The sequence below is a fragment of the Nothobranchius furzeri genome, chromosome 5 (assembly GCF_043380555.1).
Source record: "Nothobranchius furzeri strain GRZ-AD chromosome 5, NfurGRZ-RIMD1, whole genome shotgun sequence".
NCBI classification, from domain to species: domain Eukaryota; kingdom Metazoa; phylum Chordata; class Actinopteri; order Cyprinodontiformes; family Nothobranchiidae; genus Nothobranchius; species Nothobranchius furzeri.
Window position 1 is genome coordinate 6,933,205 of NC_091745.1, and position 22,778 is coordinate 6,955,982.

The window sequence follows — 22,778 nt, forward strand, 5'->3', positions numbered from 1 at the left end:
GTTGCTTCCACCCCTCACGGCTCCCTCCTCTCACCGTGGATGCTGCAATATCTGGAGAGCATGAAACCTAGAGGCTGTTAAGTACAAAATATTCTGTGCAACTTGTGCAATAGCCAACAACAAACAAGTGAAAAAAAGAGGCCAAGGCCAATATTAAACAAAGGTGAGGTTGAAAACGTAGCACATTAGCATACTTACATACATGGACATTTATTTACAGTACTTTGCTTCATAAACCTTTAGTTTCAAATGCAGACGTCCAAAAACTAAATCAAAAAGTGCTCAAGATCGTCCTTTAAAACAAGAATGCTACTACATCGCACTTAAACGAAGGCCTTTGTGACTTTGAGTGGCAGATGTGGTATGACACATAAATAAACACTAAAACAGTGACATTTCATTTCTGGCCTCAGCTTAGCTGCTGCCCCTTTAACACAGAACCAACTTTGATGCCCATCCATCGTCTCAAATGGAAACGATTACAAATGCACGTGTGAGTGAGCTGATATTTAAGGTGTTATGATGAGCTGGGTCACTCTTAAGGAACAGAGACCAGCCAACAGGCTTGTTAGAAGAAAAATAAGAGACCAGTGTAGGAGGGAAGTAGACAGAGTGAAGTTCACTTCTGTCCCGGCAGTGCAGTCGTGCGGCCAAATCCTCATGTATCCTCTCCCATTCGTTTGACTTCATCCCTCATACTCCTCATGTGCGATTACTCAAAGCAGCACGGCACAGAGAAGGTATTATCGTTCAAGCACACAGACATCACAGCAGTAAAGGCAGCCAGGCAGAAAGCAGCCACAGAGCAAGGTTCTGGTCCAGGACGAGACCACGGAGCTGCAGGCTCACTGGCGTCTGCTCCGCTCAGTCTCAGTTCCCCCACTCTTTCAAATGCTGGTCAGCAGATCAGCTCTTGCTGTATCTCAGTTCTCGTGGGGAACGGGGGCTCGCTGAATGAGAAGGTGTCGCGGCCCGCCTTCAGCTCGCCCTTCCCCGGACACATCAGGTAGGACCCGATCAGTCCCAGCTCGGGGGAGGAAGCGGGGCTCTCAGGCTCCGACTCGGACTGGCTCGTCTCGGGCTCGTCCAGCGAGGAGGCTGCTCTCGTGTGGAGGTGCGGGTGGGAGTGGGGATGCGAGTTCAGCCAGGGGTGATTGAGGCATTCTTCTGCTGTGGCTCTCTTCCTGTGCACACAAACACAATAACACTGTGGATGAGTGGAAATTCCCAGAGACTTTATACAACCATCGGACTGTCGAGCTCTTTACTCCGAGGGGTCGGCCATATTTCGTTCCAACACTGGGTTCGGAAAACCACAAACGCAGCACTTTTTACTCTTAAGCTGTTTTCCCTCCTTCTCGTCTCCCCGATTACCAAAACCCTGAGAAAGTGTGCCTTTTTCCAGCTCTCCCACTAATGTGTAGCGATTAAGTGATGCTGGCTGGAGACTGTGGCTATGCTTCAGACACACTGCGGTAACAAATTAGGGCCTCTCTGCTGGAGCAGTCGATCAGAATTAGGGGACGAGTGAAGCTAACCACAACTATTTAGCCCTTCATTCTTTTGACACGGTGACACTTGCATGAGTGTCCAAAGCAGTTGAATGAACTAAACTCTTCTTAAAGAGCAAGTTACCCCCTACAATAAACTTACTTCACTCACACTTCATGTTTGAAAAATGCAACAAATGCTGTTGCTTGGCAGGCCGAGAAGGCGGAGCTGCTAACAAACACGCACACACACAGGCTCACAATGGCATTATAATATACCAGATGACATCATAGCATACCTCTTAGCCAATAGCGGTGGCAGATTTAAATTCAAATACAGTGCACAATTTTTCCCTGACGACGGCGCAACACTGACAGTTTATTTGAATTTCAACCAAGATGCACTGACTGCCAAATTATTGACGACACGTGTCTGCAGCATGATTAGACACTCCTTTATATAGTTTATCAGCAAAAAAAATGTGATTTGGGGGTGACTTGCTCTTTAAGTGAGGACAATTTACTGTTGCCAGCTGAAAAAAAAAGCGGAAGTGAATCGTTGCCAATGTGACGCAAAACTTGGTACCACAGACTCATCCATACGCATGCGGATGTACTTCCTGCGGTCATGACTCACATCCTCGGTGTGTAAGACGCTGCTCTGTGTTCCTTTCAGAGTCAGAATCATAAAAATCTTTCATGTGGAAAAACTCACCTGGGGTTTTTCACCAACAAGGACTTGATAAAGTCAACAGCCAGGGAGGAGACTTCCTCGAACGTTTCCTGTGAGTAGTCCACGTTGACCTGGGAGATGTTGAGAAACGTCTCCTGCTTATCATCACCCAGAAAGGGGGACTCGCCTGTCAGCATGACGTAGATCAGGACTCCAATGCTCCTAGCACAGGGAGGAAGGAGAAGGAGGTTATGTTGTGTCGCTAATACGAACGACCTCTTTGGCTTCCTGCCACGACGCTGCTGTCAGACAACAACAGGAACAAGGGTTATCTTGTGGTCTAGACTTTAAAATATTTTTGCATTCAAGTTTGCATTTAAAGGAGCCGACTTACCACATGTCTGTAGCAGTGCTGATGGGTTCATAGTTCAGGATCTCCGGTGCTGGAAGAGAGACATGCGGACCTGATTAATCGTTGCGCTCAAACTGAAAAGGAACAGCCGTGGGAGCTGGAAAGCTGAACTCACCCACGTACTCTGGTGTACCCAGGATCTCCCTGACCTCAGTGACGCTGTCCATGCGTCTGGACAAGCCAAAGTCCACAATACGGATGTCACCGAGCGGGCGGACGCTGGTCAATAAGATGTTCTGGGGCTGGAGACAGATTAGCGACAGGTTGTTAGAGCTTCGATCATCCTGCTGGGATCTCTCTCTCTAATGTTTTGAGACGGTTTGTTTAGCGACAGCAGAGCCTGAAAGCTGCAAGCATACAAGTTCACCTCAGGTTCAGATGGCTCAATGCCAACAACAGAGGGAATTATGATCCACCCAATAGAGGCTTTCAAACCACAAATTCACAGATCTGAATGGTATTCACGCAATAAAAGCCCCTAAAAAGAAAGACACGACCTAATATCAACACACTCGTGCTATGGGTGGATCACTTCACCTACAGGACATCATGTAAGGAGAAACCAGACACTCTTGATGTAGAAGACCCCGTTCGTGACAGCATTGTTAGAACAAGATCCACTTAAAAGAAAAGCACGATGGTTTTCTCGGGTTGGTTCCTCGTGGGAACAGGGTCAAGACACACCAAACAAGGCCTGGTTGCATAACAGAAGTACCAGCTCTCCCAGTCCCAACCCTCGAGGGAATGAAACGTCCTCGTAAACGCAGCCTCCTTACTTTCAGATCCAGATGGACCACGTTGTTTTGGTGCAGGAAGGCCACTCCGGTTAGGATCTGCTTGGCCAGTCGTACAACATCCTTCTCTGTGAAAGCCTCGTCGTTATCGGCCACGCACTGGTTGAAAATTTCGCCACCAGCAGCACTGCAAACAAGGAGGAGAAAAAAATGAGCAAACACAAAACATTTAAACAATTTTCGCTTTCCAAACTAAAGAAACTCCTTTTTTAAAAATGATGCAACAGGTCATCTGTTCATTTGGCCTGAAAGGAACAAAGTGCGTCCACATCTACACGCCGCATGCATGTCTTACATAAATCAATAACATTTTTGGCACCCTGCCTGGAAATTAATCTCTTTTGTCATGGAATATTACAGAGATAAGAGCGGTTTCATGAGCAAACACCAGGCTGAGATAAGGTCTGCTCCAGCTTGATATCAAGTATCTAAGGTCACTAAAATTGGAGGAAGAAGCTTAAGCAAAGTGCATACAACTGGAAATAATCAAACGAGACGAATGTAATTATTTATAAAAGGGAGGAGAATACGATGGCTCCAAATTTTCACCCTTCTTTGATCCAAACCAAGGGATTACTCTTTTTGGAGCTTCTGAAGTCAGACTTTTAGAGAAAGTTCAGTCGGATTCCTGACTGATCCCCCTGCTCTTGTATAACACAGTTAAGTAAAGTGGAGACATGGTGGATTTATGTTTGATGTCCCCGTATCAGTCAGATCAGGGCCTGAAGCTGACAGTTCACCCAGGAAAACTACAACCATGTGTGGGGGATTTGGAAGGCATACATGCTCTTTATACTCCGAGGAAAGCGGTTACATAACCAGCCCCTCCCAGCTACCACCTCAGGCTCCTAACCAGGGATTTTTACCTCACCTCAGCTGCTAAAAGGAGTTTTTTTCCCGCTTCTTGATCTAAAAAAATATTCCTAAAAAGACACAAAATATTGGTCTTCATTAAACGAAGTATCCCCCCCGCCGGGTTTCAGAACAGCAGGCTTATTTGACATAATCTGAATGTGGAAAACAAAAAGGGTGTTTCTAATTTGAACATAAAAACATTATAATTCATGGCTGTCAAACCTAATTTGTCATCAGGTGCAGCTGTAAGCTCTTAATGAGCCCGTCTGAACAGTTAAAGGACAAAGTGTTTCAGGAATTTTCAGCTTGAGGAATTTGATCTTGATAAAGTCAGGTTTGTTTTAAATCAGTTAAGAGACCACATAGTCAGCCTGCAAGACCTGCTTTCCTGTAGGCCAGATAATAGCTTTTGTGTTCTTTCCAAGAAGGTTCGGTACTAACGTGTCGAATTAAAGATCCTGGTTGTTAAAAGCGCCTCTGCCACTAGTGAGACTCCAGTCATCCTCCTCTGTAGCAAATAAATCCACTCCGATTCTGCAGGAAAAGCCATTTGATCAAAGCTCTTGTTGGCGGACCACCGAGCTCGGCGCTTATTTCCGTCAACAACGGCGCTGTGCCAGCCGGTGTCACCAGGGATAACCTTACACTTGGCCGGATTTTCTGCACAAGGCTTTGTGTCTCTGACGGTTCAGCTGAAGGCCAGAGAGGTCTGGATGGTGTCGCATAATAAACGAAAACCCAATTTCTCGATTTCCTCTTTCTGATCTTAAAGGCGACTCATCGTTCTCAAAATGACAGTCTCTAAACTTAGCTTCTGTGGGACTGACGCACACTTAAGCAGCACTTTTTACACGATCAGGGCTCAACTTCTGTCATTTCTCTGACACGGCGAGGATGTGGTTGTGGCCACGTTGTGCATGGTGTTGTACTTTTGGGAGCCTCGCTTGTTGCTAACATTTAAACCCACAGGAAATGGAAAACAGGTTGCAATTCTTTTAAACTGGTGCTGAAGTCAGAAGCTTTTTCTTTTTACCCAGCAGGTTTCGACTTTCATCATGAGTGCTTCTGCAGGTTTTGGGACACCTGACATTTAAAAACCAAGCAGCTGAGCATTAGCACGCTGCTCACACACAAGAAGGTGACCTGCATTGACCCTTTCCTCTAAACGGCATGTAAGGCGCTACTTCTCTTCATACTTTACTCAGAGGTCAAACAGAAATGCCAGAGCAGCTTTGTTCTGCAAAAGCTATCTCGTCTGGGATCAGACAAACACGCTTGGAGCCTAATTGCACCGAGTTATCTCCCTCTGCCGAAGCAAGCCAGGTTCCTGACACGCTAAGTGGTCTTTCCAAATTCTAATTAAGTTAGAACAATGACCTGTTACATCGTATTGTTCAATAATCAAAGAGCCAGACAGCTGGTGTGAAACTGCTCATGCAGCTTGAGCGCTTCAACGGCTGTCAAAACCAGAACCTGCGTGCTCATCGGAAAGTCATTTAGATGACACTCTAAAACCTAACATGCCGCTAAATACTACTACTCATCATTTTCTCACAGAGTGCAGTTTTTGCCTCAGCAGGGTTAGAAGTGACAGTTCCTGAGAACGAGCGTAACAAGAGGCTGAGGTGACGTGGCAACAGCGAGCAGAGCAGATAACCACACAGACAAACCCATTTTCCATTTAAGGAAGCGTAATGCAAGCTTGTGCATTTCATGCATCAAAGGTTTGAATTCTGCAGAACACATGACGTTGCATGGCACATTTGTAAGATTTACACTAATTAAAAGAACAGACCCCTCAACAAATTAAGATAACCGATAAAAAAAAAATCTAAATTGTGCAAACGTGTAGCGAATGTTTACAAAGCAGCCGTCCTAGTTGTGTCATGTTTCTGAAAGAGGCCGTGGAACAGAGCACGGCGTTCGTCTGTAATGTTCAGACAAGGGTCTCACCACTCCAGGACGAGGACGATTTCAGAGTTGGTTTCGTAGACTTCGTGCAGCCCCACCACATACGGGCTTTCCTTGGCCGACTCCAGCACAGCTATCTCGTTCAGAATGTCCACGCGGCAGTCCGCTCCCTTCCGTCGCTTTCGCAGGAACTTGGCAGCAAACTGCTTTCCCGTCGCCTTCTCTACGCACTTCTTCACCACTGCAAACTTTCCCCTGGAAAACGACAAAGCAGTCAAAGATTTTGTGAGTGGTCGGAAGGGAGACAGACAGAAAAATAAACACGTCGTACGGGGTTGATTGTAGTTCCTGCTGCTGGATTCAGTCTGGGTCAGCGAGACAGCTGTGAGCTCTGGAAACCCACAAACCTGCGACGGATCAGTTCTGGACACGGACAGAGATAAAGATGGCTGAACGGCATCAATTAAAAAGCAGCGCGTTTCCCCCCATTGCCTTCCTATGAGTTTAACCTTCAGGAGGAGCTGATGAGCCCCTCACGTTCTGCAGAAGCTGCTAAGTGGGCAAAGGCCTGATGAGGGTGAAACTACTTGGTCACTGAAAAAAAAAAAAGAGCATAAACTTTCACCAGCCAAAAACAATTGATGTTTGTCCATCTACATGGAAAAATTCAAAGGAAGTGTCAAAGCTCATCCACGGGTGTGGGCAGGATGTCGGATGTGTGCAAAATTGCCACCATGTGTCAAACAAACACAATCAGCAGCTGCCCCTCCCACACTGATAATAAGACCTTGTCCACTTCCCTTTCTTCACAGCTGACAGCAGCGAGGACAAATGGAATTGTGTTGACGCCTCCACCCAGACCCTCAGTCAGAGACAGAGTCTCTTTTGACGGTCGCACAAAAGCGGACCAGTCGGCTAAACACAGCGGCCTCCGGACCAAGACCACCCACCTAATTGTGGCTGGTGAATCCAAGCGGGGGGTCTCCTGCTACGGCTGAGCTGGAGCGTGAATAACAGACACTTGTCCAAACATCTCTGTCCAGTTAATGTCTCCAAGAGCCAGGAGACGTGTGAAAAGTGAATTTGAAGAGATGAGCAGAGTCTAAATGAAAAGAGAATCCGGTCCGCTCCGCGTGGGGCGAGTCGTATTCCCACACAGCGGTTAGCCCCAGCGCGCCATCCTGCTGACCAGAACCGCTCTGGCTCAAGTCTGACTTGGTTCTGGCTCCAGTCCTGGCCGCTGTGAGGCCCGGGCTCTTCTCTTCAGCAGGTTGCCATTCTCGCAGAATGGCGTCGCGTCATTCTTCGGCGTCAGAGGGCAAAAGTCGTCACAGCCTTTTCATCCTTAATTAGCCAAGTTCAGATCTGTGGGCTGGGAACTACATATGGCGTGAAAAGAAATGACTAGTGACAACATAAAAGAGCACCAGGAGGCCCTTTGTGGGGTTGACAACAGGTCAGAGGTCACTAAACAAGGCCATCGTCCAGCTGGCAATGTTCACACTTGTCATGTTTTCAGATGCTCTCCATCTTTTGGGATGAAAAGCTCGCTGTAGCGACTCAAGGGTGTTGCCCTTTCAGCAGAGCAGAGCTCAACATCAGGGCTATTCTCAATATGTTTACGTATTTAGCAGAAGCTTTTGTCCAAAGTGACTTACAAGTGATAAAGAGAAACTACTCATCACTAACTTTACCAAGGGACAGATCGAATGCCCAGCAGCTCCTGGTATTGCGGTAATTAGACTGAGAGGTTGGCTTCCTGTGGGGTTAGCGTTTTGGCTCCCCCAGCGGGCCACTGACATGTCTGGTGTGCTTGTGAGGAGCGACAGCTCTCACAGCTTTCGTTTGACAGCTAGACAGGCGCACAGCCCAAGTTCCTCTTCCTGCTTCAGCGTTTGCTCTGCAGAATCTGCAGGGGACCCCGGCACAGAAAACAAGTCTGATTATGAGCGAGTAGGGGTTAAAGGGCAGCAACTGGGTGAACAATCAAATCTGGCACCGCCAGGCTCTATTAAACGTCTTCATGTACAGACTTTACACCTGATTTCCTGTCATGCCATGCTGCATGCATTCCTCTGCCTAATGGGATTATGAGGCCTGATCTCAGGAGGTTTGGTGGAAATCATGGGGGAAACGACAGGAGAATTAGCTTTAAAAAGTTTATAGCTTAAAAACGTGAATACAACCTGGTCTGGAGGAAAGATTGGGACTCCTATATCATTTCCCTCAGAGGTTAAGCAGGTGGGGTAGGCCAGAATTAGCAGAGGGGACAATTAAACAGCTGCTCAGCAGGCAAAGGTCAGGTGTGGTAGGCAGCCTGTTCATTTGCCACTGTGCCAACTCAGACAGCCACAAACTGCACAAGGAGTGATTGTAGATGCTGTTTTCACCAAGATCGGATCCCCAAGGAAACATGACGTGGACAATTATCAAGAGAACATTCTCACTAATAAGGAGGACATTAATAATGATCTGTTCTCCTTTTAACCAGGTTGTTTCATCATGTTAACTCATCTCTTTTTAAACAAATCTAATTAAATCTGCAGGTCTGTTCATGACAAGTGAAAATGCTGTTCCACTACTGCAATATGTGGCCACAAACGTGGGTTTAAACAGAAACGATACCACAAGCGGTAGTTCCTAACCCCCCTGAAGAGGGCCATGCTTCTTCATTCAGAGTCCCGATGCTGCAACTAAAAGTTTGATTATCTTCACATAACTCAGTGCAAGCGTTTTTGAATCAAATCTGACAAATCAAACAAAACAAATCGGAAGATTTAAACCCAAACCCAACAAAGCGCATTACAATTTTTACGCGCCGCGGGTGCCAAGCGCTGCTCACATGAATGCGGGATTGCAATGTTCAATTAGCAGGCTTCCCCAGCACGTGCACAAATCTAATATGATTACACGATTTGTTAAAGATTACGCATTCCTGCAAAGTCCAGCCTCAGAGTTAACACAACAAAGACCAGAAAGCGGACTTTTACAGCCATGAAAATCCACTCACCTGCCCAGCTCTCTCCCCACCAGCTCGTAGTTGGCCGTGAACGGCTCTTTCCTGATCCTGGTGTGGATTTCGGTCACCATCCCGTTCTTGTTCATTGCTGCTGGCATTTACGTCGTGCCTTAAAATTAAACTGTCCTCCTCCTAAATGAACGCGGAGAAGAAACGAGACGATTTTCTGATTCGCTCAAGTCCGAACTCGCATGATCTAAAGAATCGCTGTGAAGCAACTGACGCTGCGCGGGGATAATCCAGGTTAAACGCGTCCCAACTGGACAGCTGATGGTAACAGGACCGCTTCTCTGTCTGAGCGGTAGTCTGAATGCTGCTGCCAAACATTCAGAGCAATAAACTCCTGCGTCCGGGCCAGCCCCGTGCGCCTGACGCGCAGCTCAGGAAGCCAATCAGTTCGCCTTTTAGGAACAGGCCGTGCGCGCCCGCTGGCAGGTGAGGACAAACGATATGAGCGTCCTGGTGCAGGCACACTAGTGTAAGCTTTTGACGGTTAATGTGGTAATTATTCGAATAACCGCTTGAAAACACCTCTGTACTTAAAGAAGAGAGGAAATCCCTTAAGTACCACAGGATTTTAAGGTTGCTGTAATCAAACCTTTACTTAAGAAACCTTCTCTGGATCCAGATGACCCAATGAATTATAGAGGAATATCTAATCTTCCATTTTTATCCAAAGTCCTGGAGAAAATAGTGGCCAACTGGCCATCCAAGTATGTGAGCATTTAAACACTAATGCTCTGTTTGAGGAGTTTCAGTCTGGTTTTAGAGAGTATCACAGTGAGAGTTACAAATGATATTCTCATGGCCTCAGATAAGAATCTTGTGTCAGTTCTAGGCTTGTTAGATCTCAGTGCTGCTTTTGACACAGTTGATCACAATGTTCTTTTAGAAAGACTTGAACATGTTGTAGGGATCAAAGGAACAGCGTTAGGCTGGTTTAAATCCTACCTGTCTGATTGATATCATTTTGTAAATGTACATGACAAATCGTCTTCATACTCCAGAGTTACTTGTGGAGTACCACAGGGTTCAGTGCTTGGACCAATTCTTTTTACTATATATATGCTCCCAATTGGTAAAATCATTAGACAGCATGGGATAAACTTCCACTGTTATGCTGACGATACTCAGCTATATTTATCCATTAACCCTGATGAACCTAATCGGTTAGTTCGATTACAGGCTTGTCTTGAAGACATAAAAATTGGATGACTCTAAACTTTCTGCTTTTAAATCAAGACAAGATGGAAGTTCTCATCTTTGGACCGGAAATTCAGAGAAGGAAATTGATTAGTCAGTCACCTGACCTGAATGGCATTACATTAATCTCCGAGAACAAAGTAAGGAACCTTGGTGTTATCTTTGACCAGGACATGTCATTCAAATCCCACGTTAAACAGGTTTGTAGGATTTCCTTTTTCCACCTTCAGAATATTGCTAAGATTAGATGCATCCTTTCTAGGAGTGATGCTGAAAAACTAGTTCATGCATTTATTACATCAAGGCTGGATTACTGTATATCATTACTATCAGGAAGTCCACAGAATGTACCATAATTTCCGGCCTACAAACCGCTATTATTCCCCTGTGCTTTGAAGCCTGCGGCCAATATCATGGTGCAGCTCATGTGTCGATTTTTGTTGGCCAACAACCACTAGAGGTACTCTCCAGCAGTAAAGTGAGACAGGCACGGCAAAACGTTATGTGCGGAAGAAGACGCTCTTTGATTGAAAGCGGCACGTCGTTTACACATCAGACATACCCTCGTCATGGAAAACACGCGGAGGAATGCATATACTGCAACTTTCAAGTTAAAAGTGATCAATCTGGCCATCAAACAAAGAAACAGAGCCACTGCACGGGAGCTTGAAATAAATGAATCAATGGTGTGACGTTGGAGGTGGCAGCGGGAAGAACTCAGTCAATGTAAAAAAAAAAAAAAAAAAAACGACAAAAGCTTTCAGAGGAAATAAAAGCAGATGGCCGGAATTGGAAAACATTCTTGAAGACTGGGTGAACACACAAAGAGCAGACGGCTGAGGTGTTTCCACTGTTTCCACTGTGCAGATCATTACTAACCAGGCATGTTTTGTGTGCAGTTTTTACTGTATTTTCTAATCATCCAGGGCTTATTAATGCTGTGTCAGCACTGTTCTTTTCTTCTAAACATGCATGCAAATTACCGGTAATAACGTGTCAGTTCAGTTTTTATTTTATGCTATCAGTGCTGTTTTCTTTTCTAAACTTGAAGGCACATTCACCCGTGTTTAAAATTCATTTTGTTGAATTAAAACAACGAAAAATTTCCGTGTAGCGTCTTTCTGTCTAATTATCTTATGTTATGGCCATACATGCGCTGTGCACCGGAGACCTGCATGTGACTGCTGCACCGCGGCTTGTATTTGAGTGTGGCATGTGTGTGTAGAAAACCTTTTTTTTTTTTGCTGGTGCGGCTTATATTGAGGTGCGCTTTATAGTCCGTAAATTACGGTAGTTAAAAGTCTTCAGCTTGTCCAAAATGCTGCAGCTAGAGTTCTGATGAGAATTAAAAAGAGAGATCATATCTCTCCTGTCTTAGCTTCCCTACATTGGCTGCCTGTTAAATTCAGAATAGATTTTAAGATCCTCCTTCTCACATATAAAGCTCTTAATAATCAAGCTCCATCATACATCAGTGATCTGATTGTTCCAAATGTTCCTAGCTGAGCACTTCGCTCTCAGACTGCAGGTTTACTGGTGGTTCCCAGAATATCTAAAAATAGGATGGGAGGCAGATCTTTTAGCTATCAGGCTCCTCTCCTGTGGAACCAGCTCCCAGCTTTAGTCCGTGAGGCAGACACCTTGTCTATTTTAAAGACTAAACTTAAAACATTTTTATTTGATAGGGCCTATGGTTAAAATCTGGTGTTAGCCTAGATCTGGACAAGTGGGGGAGTAGAGGGAGGTCGAGTGAACAACTGGTAAATGTGGCTCTCCCTTGCCCTGCCTCCAACATGCCTCCATCTAAAAAGGCTAGATTATCCAGAGTTATCTCTGTAGTTATGCTGATAGGCTTAGACTGCTGGAGGATACACTGACCACTTTTCACACACTACTACTTTCTTCTACAATTTGCTCTTTAACTGTATTATTTCCTGCTATTTCAGCTATTAACTTTATTTTTTCTCTAAGTGTTTTTCTCCCCAGAATAAGCTACAACGATGTTCTGCTGAGCTGTGGTGCCCTCATGGAGGGGGCCATCGACTAGCACACTGCTGCTAACCACTAAAACATTCTCCCTCTCCTGATAATAACATGTTACTTTCTTTGACATTGACATAGTTTACCCATTTAATTATAGATTCACTCGGATACATGCAATAAAGCTTATCTCTCACCAAATAGAAGATTTACTAAGAAATCCCAATGTAACCTTAGAAACACTGCTTGGTATATATGTTGTGTGTGTGTGTGTGTGTGTGTGTGTGTGTGTGTGTGTGTGTGTGTGTGTGTGTGTGTGTGTGTGTGTGTGTGTGTGTGTGTGTGTGTGTGTGTGTGTGTGTGTGTGTGTGTGTGTCTTCTCCATCCCCAGTGTGTCGTGGTGGATGGCTGCTTATACTGAGCCAGGATCCTCTGGAGGTTTCTTCCTGTTAAAAGGTAGTTTTCTTCTCCACTGTCGCTAAATGCTTGCTTAGTATGAGGATTGCTGTAAAGTCACTGACACTAGTCAGTGGCTCGATGCAACCTGCTGGGTTCCTTATATAGGAAACTTTTTTCTGATTGGCTTAATGAACTGACCTGTATTGGTATGTTTACTATGTGAAGTGCCTTGAGACGACTCTTGTACCTTTGAAACTCTCAGGTGTGTTTGGCACCTTGTTGGTATGCTTTTCTTGCCTCCTTGCACCTCTCTTACCTGTTCCAGAGGTAGGACTCATTTTTTCTCACAGCTACTTACTCATGGATTTCACTATGCCCTGGAGGTATGACAGTTCCCACATAGCTTTTATATCTTTTTTCTAATCTAGGGGAGAGTCTGTTTATTGAACTGTGCATGCCATTAACAAAGAATTCAAAGCATCCCACCAAACCGCTTGTCAACGGTGATGGGGATGCACGATGATTCAGACGTTCCTGTTGTTGCTTACAGCACATAACAGGTAACAAGGACTGTCTCAAGTAAACCTCTGAGCCAGAGGAAATACATAGACACAAATGCATTTATGGCTGGTGGAGATGAGGAATGTGACAGGGTCAGATGTGCTGCCTAAGCTGCAGGGACTCTGGAGAAAAAAAAACAGTGAAACCAGTAAGTTGTTAGGAAAGTTAAGCTGGAGGCTAAGATAAAAGTGATTAAAAACCCAGAGAAACACTGACAGATGAGTCTTCCCTTGTTAAGAGTCAATATCAGGGAACCTGTGGGGGAGGCTGGACATTGACCTAAGTAATGTCTTCTCTAGAACTGTTCTGGTTTAGATCGTACCTTTCTAACAGAAGTTACAGTGTCTGTATAAACCAAATCATGTCAGATTCTACCCATCTGTTCTGTGGGATACTCCAAGGCTCTGTTTTGAGTCCACTGTTGTTTCTGCTGTACTTACACCCTCTTGGACAGATAACTGATTCTTTTCATAATGTCTCTTATCACCTATATGCAGATGATATTCAGCTGTACTGCTCCTTTAAGGATTCTGAGTTCTACAAACTGCCTGAATTACTAGAGTGTCTATCAGCTATCACCAGCTGGCTAGAAGATTACTTCCTTCAGTTAAACTCTGAAAAGACTGAATGTTATCATTGCCCCTGAGAGCATGATTCCCCTGATTAGTCTAAAACTCGGTCATTTATCCTCCGCCATCAAGACAAACTTAAGAAATTTGGGTGTTATTTTTGACCAATCAATGTCTCTTGAAGGTCACTCAAAAACGTTGGTCCGAAACAGTTTTTATCATCTCCTAACTGTGAAGGTTGGTGTCAAAACATGAACTTGAAATGGTTATCCATGCCTTTATCTCCTCCCATCTAGATTACTGTAACACACTCTTCACATATTTTAATAAAAAAGCCCTTGGCCGCCTTCAGTTGGTCCAGAAATCTGCAGCGAGGCTCCTAACTGGAGCAAACAGAAGAGCACACATCACTCCTGTTCTAATGTCTCTGCACTGGTTACCCGTTAACTTTAGAATTCATTTTAGAATCCTGACTATAACTTTCAATGCTCTATATGGTCAAGCTTCTCCCTACATTACTGAACTGTTAAAGCCTTATGCTCCAACCCGAGCCCCAGGGGTGGACTGGGACCAAAATTCGGCCCTGGCATTTTTACGAATCATCGGCCCTCAGTCGACCCTCCCCATTGGGAGAGCGGTGAGGGTGGGGGGTGTTGCCACCCACGGACGCGTCTCTAGGCCGAACTTGAGATCTAATATGGACTTAGAAGATTGATAAAAAGACAGAGTAAATATGAACTAAAAAGACATGAATTATTTACAATACCTAAGCATAGAATAATTATAAAGGAGCGCTGTGTCTCTATATATGGAGTTAAAATATGGAATAAGTCAGGTAATGTAATCAAGAATGCAGAAACAATATTCACTTTCAAAAAACTAATTAAAAATTAAATACTGGAATCATATACGTGCAAATCAATTATATATAAAAAAAATAATAATAAAGCTTTAGAGATGTGCGTAGGCATATTCATGTGTGTATGTATAAATATGTATGTGTGTATGTGTATATGTAGTGGATACGTGTGTACGTCTATATGGATATGTGTAGATGAAGTATGTGCGAGCATATGGGCATGCGATGCACTTTAATGTATATATGTGCAAATTACAAGCAGGGCCAGACCGCTGCGACCACGAGCCCTGGCCTTCCAGATCAGCTCATTCTCCACGGGCGGAGATCAGCGGGATATTAGCTACATGCTAACGCGGTAAAACAACTTCTACGTCATCGCTCTACCGCGTTTTTCTTGCTAAAAATGCCTGGAAATACTCTGTTAGCTTCGGGTTATCATGTAGTTAATGTTCTGTAGATCACCAACTGTGGAGTAGTGTCGGCCCAAGCTGGGCAAGCAGCCCACTTGGCCAAGCGGCCCACCGAGACAGTGCCAGAATGCCAGATAGGCCAGCCCACCCCTGCCGAGCCCTCAGGTCCACACACCAGAACCTTATAGAAGTTCCAAAGACCAGATATAAAAGTCGAGGTGATCAATCCTTCCAGACTGTTGCACCCCGACTGTGGAATGATCTTTCTTTATCCTTACGCAGCATTGACAGTCTGGACACTTTTAAAAAACAGGCCACTTCTGCCTTTGATTTTGTTGTTTTCAACATGCAACATTGGCACTAAAGTAAAGGCTTATTAGCTAAAAAGTTGGTTTAACAATTTGAGTTGCCGGATCCTAGCAGACAGTTGGAACGCGTCCTTTCAAAATAAGGCAGGCTGAAATTAATCTCTGGCACTAACGACAGTTATCCTCGTCTGAATGCTATGAAACAACCAGCTGCCCCCCGCCTGCTATGAACCAGTTTCTGGCTCCACAGACGACCACATAAGCAACGTTACTTATGAAGCTAACAGCCCAGACGAAGCCATCCGAGATCTGCGGCATCAGGAGTCCCAGGAACACGCTGACGCCACCATGGCAACGCACCATGGCAACGCTTCCATCTTCGGTGAAGACCACGTTTCTTTTAATTATATATTTAATTATTTAATATTATTTAATTATATAGATACATTTTTACTTTCAGTAGGAACATCTGCACAATTAATACGCAAAATGTACTTTATTAAGATGTCTGATTTTAACACAGAGCAATGCACAAAGTTAAGATTTAACAGTTAGTTAAATTCAGAGTTCAAAAACTGATTCAGCTTTAAAAATTGTGTGCATCAACTGGTGTTATTAATGATATTTTAGCCTGAAAATTAGATGGAAAATGTCTTGTTATCGGCTGTGAAAATCACACTATAAAAGTTGGCCATGGCTGACCATGTCTCCTACATATTGGCATCGATATCGGCAATAGAAGAACCGATATCAGTCGACCTCTAGCTTCTGCACACCTCGGAACATCACTCAGACTTTATGAAAGTTCATAACTTGAGAGAGATGAGTGAGGGAATTACAAACCTCAGCAAACAAGGTGATCCTACTCCGACAGCATAAAATACACAGATTCAATTTTGACATCAAAATGTAGGAATTCTTTCTGTCAGACTTACAAGTTTCTCTCAAATCCTCACAGAAGACATTTAGAGTGCTAAAAGGTTCCTGTTTGCATCCATATGAAATGTTTAAATGTTACAAAAACCTTCAACTTGTCACAGTTTTTACATAAATGGTTGAATAAATAAGTAAAAAATTACACAAGTCCCCACAAGATCTTCATGTTGACAATAGTCCATATGTACCTTTTTATTTTCTACAACCACTGGCTGTCTGAGACACACTCACACACAAATACTTACTCTGCGGTTTAGTTAGAGGACAGTCTGCCACGAACAAACCACCAAAGTTTCCTCAGGAACTTTATTCATTTTCAACATTTTTTCTTTAATCGTTTCATGAAAATGTGCTCCTAAATGAATAAACACACAAAGAAAACAGAAGAGCAGTTTTACATGTGTGCAGCTGAAGCTCTCATTCACCATTTTAATTGTTTGGTGGGTTTTAAGGAAAATGGCTCATAAAGGAGTATTTTTATTTCTGAAAGATAAAATCATTTGTCCTCACTGGATACAGAAGAGATACAGATTTCAGACCGGTTTCTTTGTGTGGGTGTTACGGCTTGGGGCTGAAAACATTGCTAGTGGTCGGTCACATGCTCTACATGACTCTTATCCGGCAGACAGAGCATGATTTGTTCAATCTTATCACATTGAAGCTGATTTTTGTTGCTGCAAATAGCAAATCAACCTATTGAGACGGGGAGAGGACATTCCCCAGGCTCTAGCCAAAACATCAGTGCCCTGCGAAAATATTACATAATCAGTCATGCCTCCTTAAATTGTTACCTCTAGTTTAACCCTTTCATGTATGAGTTATGACGATGTCAGGCAGGACCCCCCTAGGGATTTTAAATCAACCTCTAGGCTGGAAAACGTCAATTTTGGGGAGAGATGCCTACTCAGGTGGATGACATCCAAAATATCATTAAAAATATGCTTTTTTCAGTTCCTGCAGTGACACACTACGGTCCTATGTAGTGGTTAGTGTGCAAACACACCATAAACTCCCACATAAACAGCTATTGAAAATCTGTCCACTGCAGTGACCACTAGATATGAAAGGGTTAATTGAGCCTGCTGTGCCAGAGCTTCCCATTAAAGCCCAGGTCAGGGTTCAGAGGGACCATGTTAGTGAAGGAGCTCTACCTGGCCGCAGAGACTTAATGAAAACACACACCAGCGAATTAGCCTGCCAGCCTGCAGTTTAGCTAACACAAATATGAGACGGTCAGCCGTGACCTGAGAAATGCAAACTCTCTCCCAGCCACTGGAACAAATTTGTGTTGTTATTACTGAGGTTAGAAAATGCAGCTCTTGTTTGATATGAGGCGTGGGCTCTGAATGAACACTTGGGTCTGCTGCTCAGCGTCCCAGATGCAGAAACTAGCAACAAAAAAGGGATTTCAAAGGAAAGGAAAGTACATGTTAAAAGATATGATTCCAGATTGGTTACGTTTTTAATATTTTCAGATGCAGAGATATTCATCTGAACACAGAAGCAGTTTATGTGGCTTGTTTAGCTAAAAATAAAACAACAGGAGCAAACCAGACATGTATATTTTCCACTAAAGCCCTACAGTTCCAACACATTGATTGTGACTTTCTTTATGTTCACTGTGACGATCAAAGTTCAAATGAGGCAAAGAGACAAATGACCTGCACCGTATGGCACCTTTCAAAGGCAGTGAGCTTTACTCTACAGTGAATCCTTCACCCATTCACACACTGGTAGTGACGAGCTAGGACAGCTGGCCTGGGATACACTGACAAAAGCCAGGCTGCCGAGCACTGGTGCCACCGGTCTCTCCGATCACCACCAGGCAAGGAAGGTGAAGTGTCTTGCTCAAGGACAAAACACCTGACATGACTGGGTTCAAACCTGCAACCCACTGATTACAGGACAAGCTCCTGGAGCCCAGAGCCAAATGGAGCTGGTCTCTTTGTAAAGAGGAACTCCCAGTTTATTAAATAACTGCTGAAGAACCAGAAGACTAGATGTTAAAGATCAAGTTCACTAGTTTTTATAACAGTGGTCTCTAGTTGGAAATGAAAACATTTGAATCGATCTCTGCGGAAAAAAAAGAAGCTGTGGCGCTCCTGTTTCATGACCTGGAAGTGAGCCAGAGCAGAGCAACTGACAGCAGGATTTGGAGTCCTGATATTCGGACATCTCACCTCTGATTGGCTAACAGCAACGTGACAACACTGATATTTAATCTTCACGGATAATACAAGCCTGGAGGAGTTCTGCTGTGTGGTGGTGTTGCTAATGCTAACGGTTAGCTTCTACTAGCTGAGATGTGCTCTTCTCTCTCCTGAATGCTAAGCTAGATCTGTCAGGATTTTCTGATCTGAGTGTTTCATCATCTATTTTCTATCAGAAGGTAAAGCAGGCAGGGGCGTGTCCAGGGAGTGGCCTGGGGTAGCACATGCCACCCTTAGAATCTGATTGGCCACCCCAGGTGCCACCCTACTAAGTTCCAGTTTAAATTGACTTTACACTGTCGACAAAAGGCTTGAGTTGTAAACTCCAAAAATGGTGTGTGGTAGCACGCACCTTCAACACTGTCTTCTAGCCCAGGCCTACAGAACATTTCTGTAGTATTAATATATTTTTTTTCATATTCACATAAATAGTATTTAGAGTCCCACTCAACTCCAGTTGGTGGCAATAATGCAACAAGAAGTGACTTGCTAACCACCACAAAACTAGAAGATGAATAGAAAAAAATGGTGAATGTGCAATGTGAAACTCCAAAATCCACTAGAAAGTAAATAAATAAACAAACAAACGATTTGTATAAATAAATAAATAAGTATAACCATTGGTGCCACCCATGCATAAACAAGTGCCCCACATGGGCCACCCCGTTTTAAAAGTCCTGGACACGGCTCTGAAAGCAGGAGACTATTTTCACATTTAGACTGCTTGTCACACTAAGAGTGATCAATCATTTAAAAAAAATAACAATGTCACTATTGGTGTAAACACACAGGTTCTCCATGTCTCTTGATCTTGTTGCGATCACAAACGGGATGGTTCTGGTTATGCGAGTCCAGCTGTCCTCCTGTGACTCTGTGGCACAGCTCTGGTAAATGTTTAATCTCGTTGCTTTAAGAGGCTGCCGACAGACCATGAAGTTATATCAAGATCTGCAGATACGCTACCATTTCAGACGTTTCCTTTCTGACCTATTTTCACCATGAGGTAAGAGGTCATGATGCCGTCATTGAGAACTAAAAAAACCGACAAATTAGAAACTGTTTTGTAAAGAAAATTGCCTCGTCGTCACGATTTCCCAGATGCTGTGGCTTTAAGCCCGGCGGATAACTTCCCTAAATAATAATTCACGAGAACAAGAAACAGACTTTCTTAGGCAACTTGTCTTGTCTGTAAGGCCTTAAAGTCTGCGTCTACAAAATTGCAAAACATTGAGTCTATTTCAAGGATGATGCTAGCTGTCTAGATTCTCTGTTTATGGTTCTTAGCAGTAAACTGTTGTTTATGCAGAAAGAAGATCCCATCTAATGGAGGGCTACGGTTTTGAAATGGCTACTTTGTAATCTCACCTCAATCTAAAGGTGTTCCCAGTCTTCTCGGATTGCTTGTTCATGGCTTTAGCACAGTTACATGTTGTGCAATTTGTAATTAACAAGCAGCTGATGTCTCTGCCCGACCATTTCATGTCTCAAAGGCTAATTTGCCTCACGTAGCTTGTGTTTTTACCATGCAGAAAGTTTGGCTGGCCTGTGAGGAAATCTAGTTGTGCTTCCATTGACTCCTGAAATCAGTTGTGCTGCCATGCAGCAGTGTGGAGAGCCTTATTCACACACTGGTGTGGTTTCTAATCTGTTTGTGGTGACCTCAGTGCAAAGCTGTCTGAATGGATGCGCAAAAGTTATCACACCTCATAAAGCCCAAAAGCTTTGACTAATTCAAATGCTCGCACAATGTTTTTATCCCTTCTCTCAACACTGCAGGTTTTCCTGCATCACATCAACTACTAAAGCTAATAGAAAGAGTAAATATCACTTGTTTTTGTGGCCTGGCAGTGAAGAATCAGCAGTAACCCCAGCTTTCATTCACCACAGGACGGTGGGATGACGTGCAAGGCTGACGCTTGAGTGGTATTAAAAGACAAGTTCCTAATCCTTTTGGCAACAGAGGAAACAACTCTGAAGGAGCTATAAAAATAAGGCATCAGAATAGCTCCAGAGCCTATTGCCTTGTTTGTAAGCTAAGGACAACAAAAGCAAACAAACCAGTAGAGGAAGCAGTGTGTGGCCTCTTTAGGAGTTCTAAACCTAAAGTCACCCATCACATGATTTAGTTGCTGTAGGTAAATACAAAACCCTGCACTCCTTCACACACATAGCCACTTTAAGTTTCTCACACAGAATTTACAAAGATTTCCTCATATGGGGTACAAAAAAGGTTCTGTCCTTTGAGCTTCTACAGCAAGTAAAACTTTGTTGTGGCTCACAATGGTCCAGGAGCCCTGATAAATGGCCAAACACAACCTCATAACAAAACCCTACTATAGGAAGACTGATTTCTATGACTGCCCGAAGCGAGAGACTACGTGTTCTGTGTGTGATTGTCAGGCCGGCCTATGTCCACAGTTGGGTGCGCGGTGTGGAGTGCGGATGATGAGGAACAGGACAAGGACGACCTGTGGACCTGTCTGGCAGTTCATCCTGGGCTAAGCCTCACACCACAAACATCTTATATGTAGATGCCTCGTGGACTGGTGCTGCCAAATGGAGCTGCCATAGTAGCCAGTCGCCATCTTGGATGGGTTTCCATTCGCCCCCAGTACATTAATTTCAACTAAAAAACAAAACAAACAAACATTAATTTCTAAGAAAGGTGCTTACCCAGCTAACAAAAACAAAAACAAAAACACATCTTATTATGCTCATCACAAAATCAGATATATGGCATGGCATGTTAATTAAAATAAAACAAAAAAATAAAAATGAAATCCCTAAAGTTTGGCTAGAAAATTCAATAGCAATCCCGTTTTGATCTGTTTTCAAGGATGTTGTAGGTCAGTGACTTGATGCAATTTGCTGGGTTCCTTATATAGGAAACATTTTTTCTGATTGGCTTAATGAACTAACCTGAATTGGAATGTTTATTATGTGAAGTGCCTTGAGACCACTCTTGTCGTGATTTGGCGCTATATAAATAAAATTGAATTGAATTGTTTTTAAATAGTTTTCAAAACAGTTTTCATAGTTGCTCACCCTGCGTTGACTCCACTTGGGTTTGGAGAGTGAGGAGACCCATCCAATATGGCGACGGTGCTGTTACGCTCTCCAGCGCCCAGTGGGGTGTCTACATTTTCATGTTTATGGTTCACACGCACACACATTGACGGAGATGTTTACCATTTATACTTCTTCACTGGTGTGTCAGTGTTGTGAATCACTTCTCCACCAGGACAGCAGAGGGCGTGGCACTTTAGCTGCCACCAAAGCAGTCACATTTGTAGAGTGATTATGTTGTTTTTATGTATTTCAGAGACTTTAACATAGACAAACTTGTCCTCCATCTCTTCATCCAGTCACCACATCTAAACTCACATTTCCCATAATTTCCTGACACAAATAAAAAGTTAGCTGCATATCTTTGTGCTCCTTCAGGTGTGTTAACGTTCACATCGTCTGACTTCTTCTGCGAGCCGTTCTTCAGTCTGCTCCGTCTCAGTCGCTAGATATGTTTGGTTCACGTTTCATTTCTTTGAGAATCGTAGTGCTGGTGATGAAGTAAAGGAAGAGGCATCCTGACCAATCACAGGCTTGCACTCTTCGTTGCTTTTGATGGATGTGTAGAAAAGTGGGCTGTACTCCGTTCTTCCTTGCGAGCCTGTTGAAGAACCCTCACAATGACGGACATGTTTCGTGTCTCTGTTCCAACGCAGACAGAGAAGTGTAAACTAGCCTTTAGTTGTTTTCCTCTCGTTGGAGCTCAAGTTAGCATACCAGTGGCTTGGCCTATAGCGTTGTTCTGCAGTTAGCATTGCTGCGACCTAAATTTATTAGCTGACGTTGAGTAGGTTGAGACATACAAATTCAAGGTGGTGTGTCTATGTTTATGACATATTAAACCAAATTGTTTCTCAGTGGCCATTATTATTGCTAATTTACACAATAAGGCAGATCAATACAGCACAGAGGTTTTGGTGTGCGGCTTGCAGTATAATCAACAACAAACTGTTTAATGTGGTTTTGAATTCCAGGAAACCTTAAAAGTTTTTACCACCGACCTGATGTCTCCACTGAGAAAGTAAATACTTTGAAAGTGTTTTAAGATGCTTGTTAGTCATTTGCCCTTTTTACACAAATGCATCTTTTATATTTTGTATCTCTCAACCACAAACAAAAGCCA

At 43.7% G+C, this 22,778-nt stretch overlaps 1 protein-coding gene across 1 annotated transcript; it reads right to left on the reverse strand.

Annotated features, from left to right (window-relative positions):
* Positions 1-665: 665 nt before the first annotated feature.
* stk17al (serine/threonine kinase 17a like) lies at positions 666-9,449 on the reverse strand. The gene is made up of 7 exons (XM_015948660.3): positions 9,146-9,449; positions 6,178-6,390; positions 3,352-3,496; positions 2,691-2,817; positions 2,558-2,606; positions 2,206-2,385; positions 666-1,184 (listed from the first exon to the last, which is right to left on the reverse strand). The coding sequence occupies exons 1-7, from the start codon at positions 9,250-9,252 to the stop codon at positions 899-901; spliced, it is 1,107 nt and encodes a 368-aa protein (XP_015804146.1). The 5' UTR covers positions 9,253-9,449; the 3' UTR covers positions 666-898.
* Between the last annotated feature and the right edge of the window lie 13,329 nt (positions 9,450-22,778).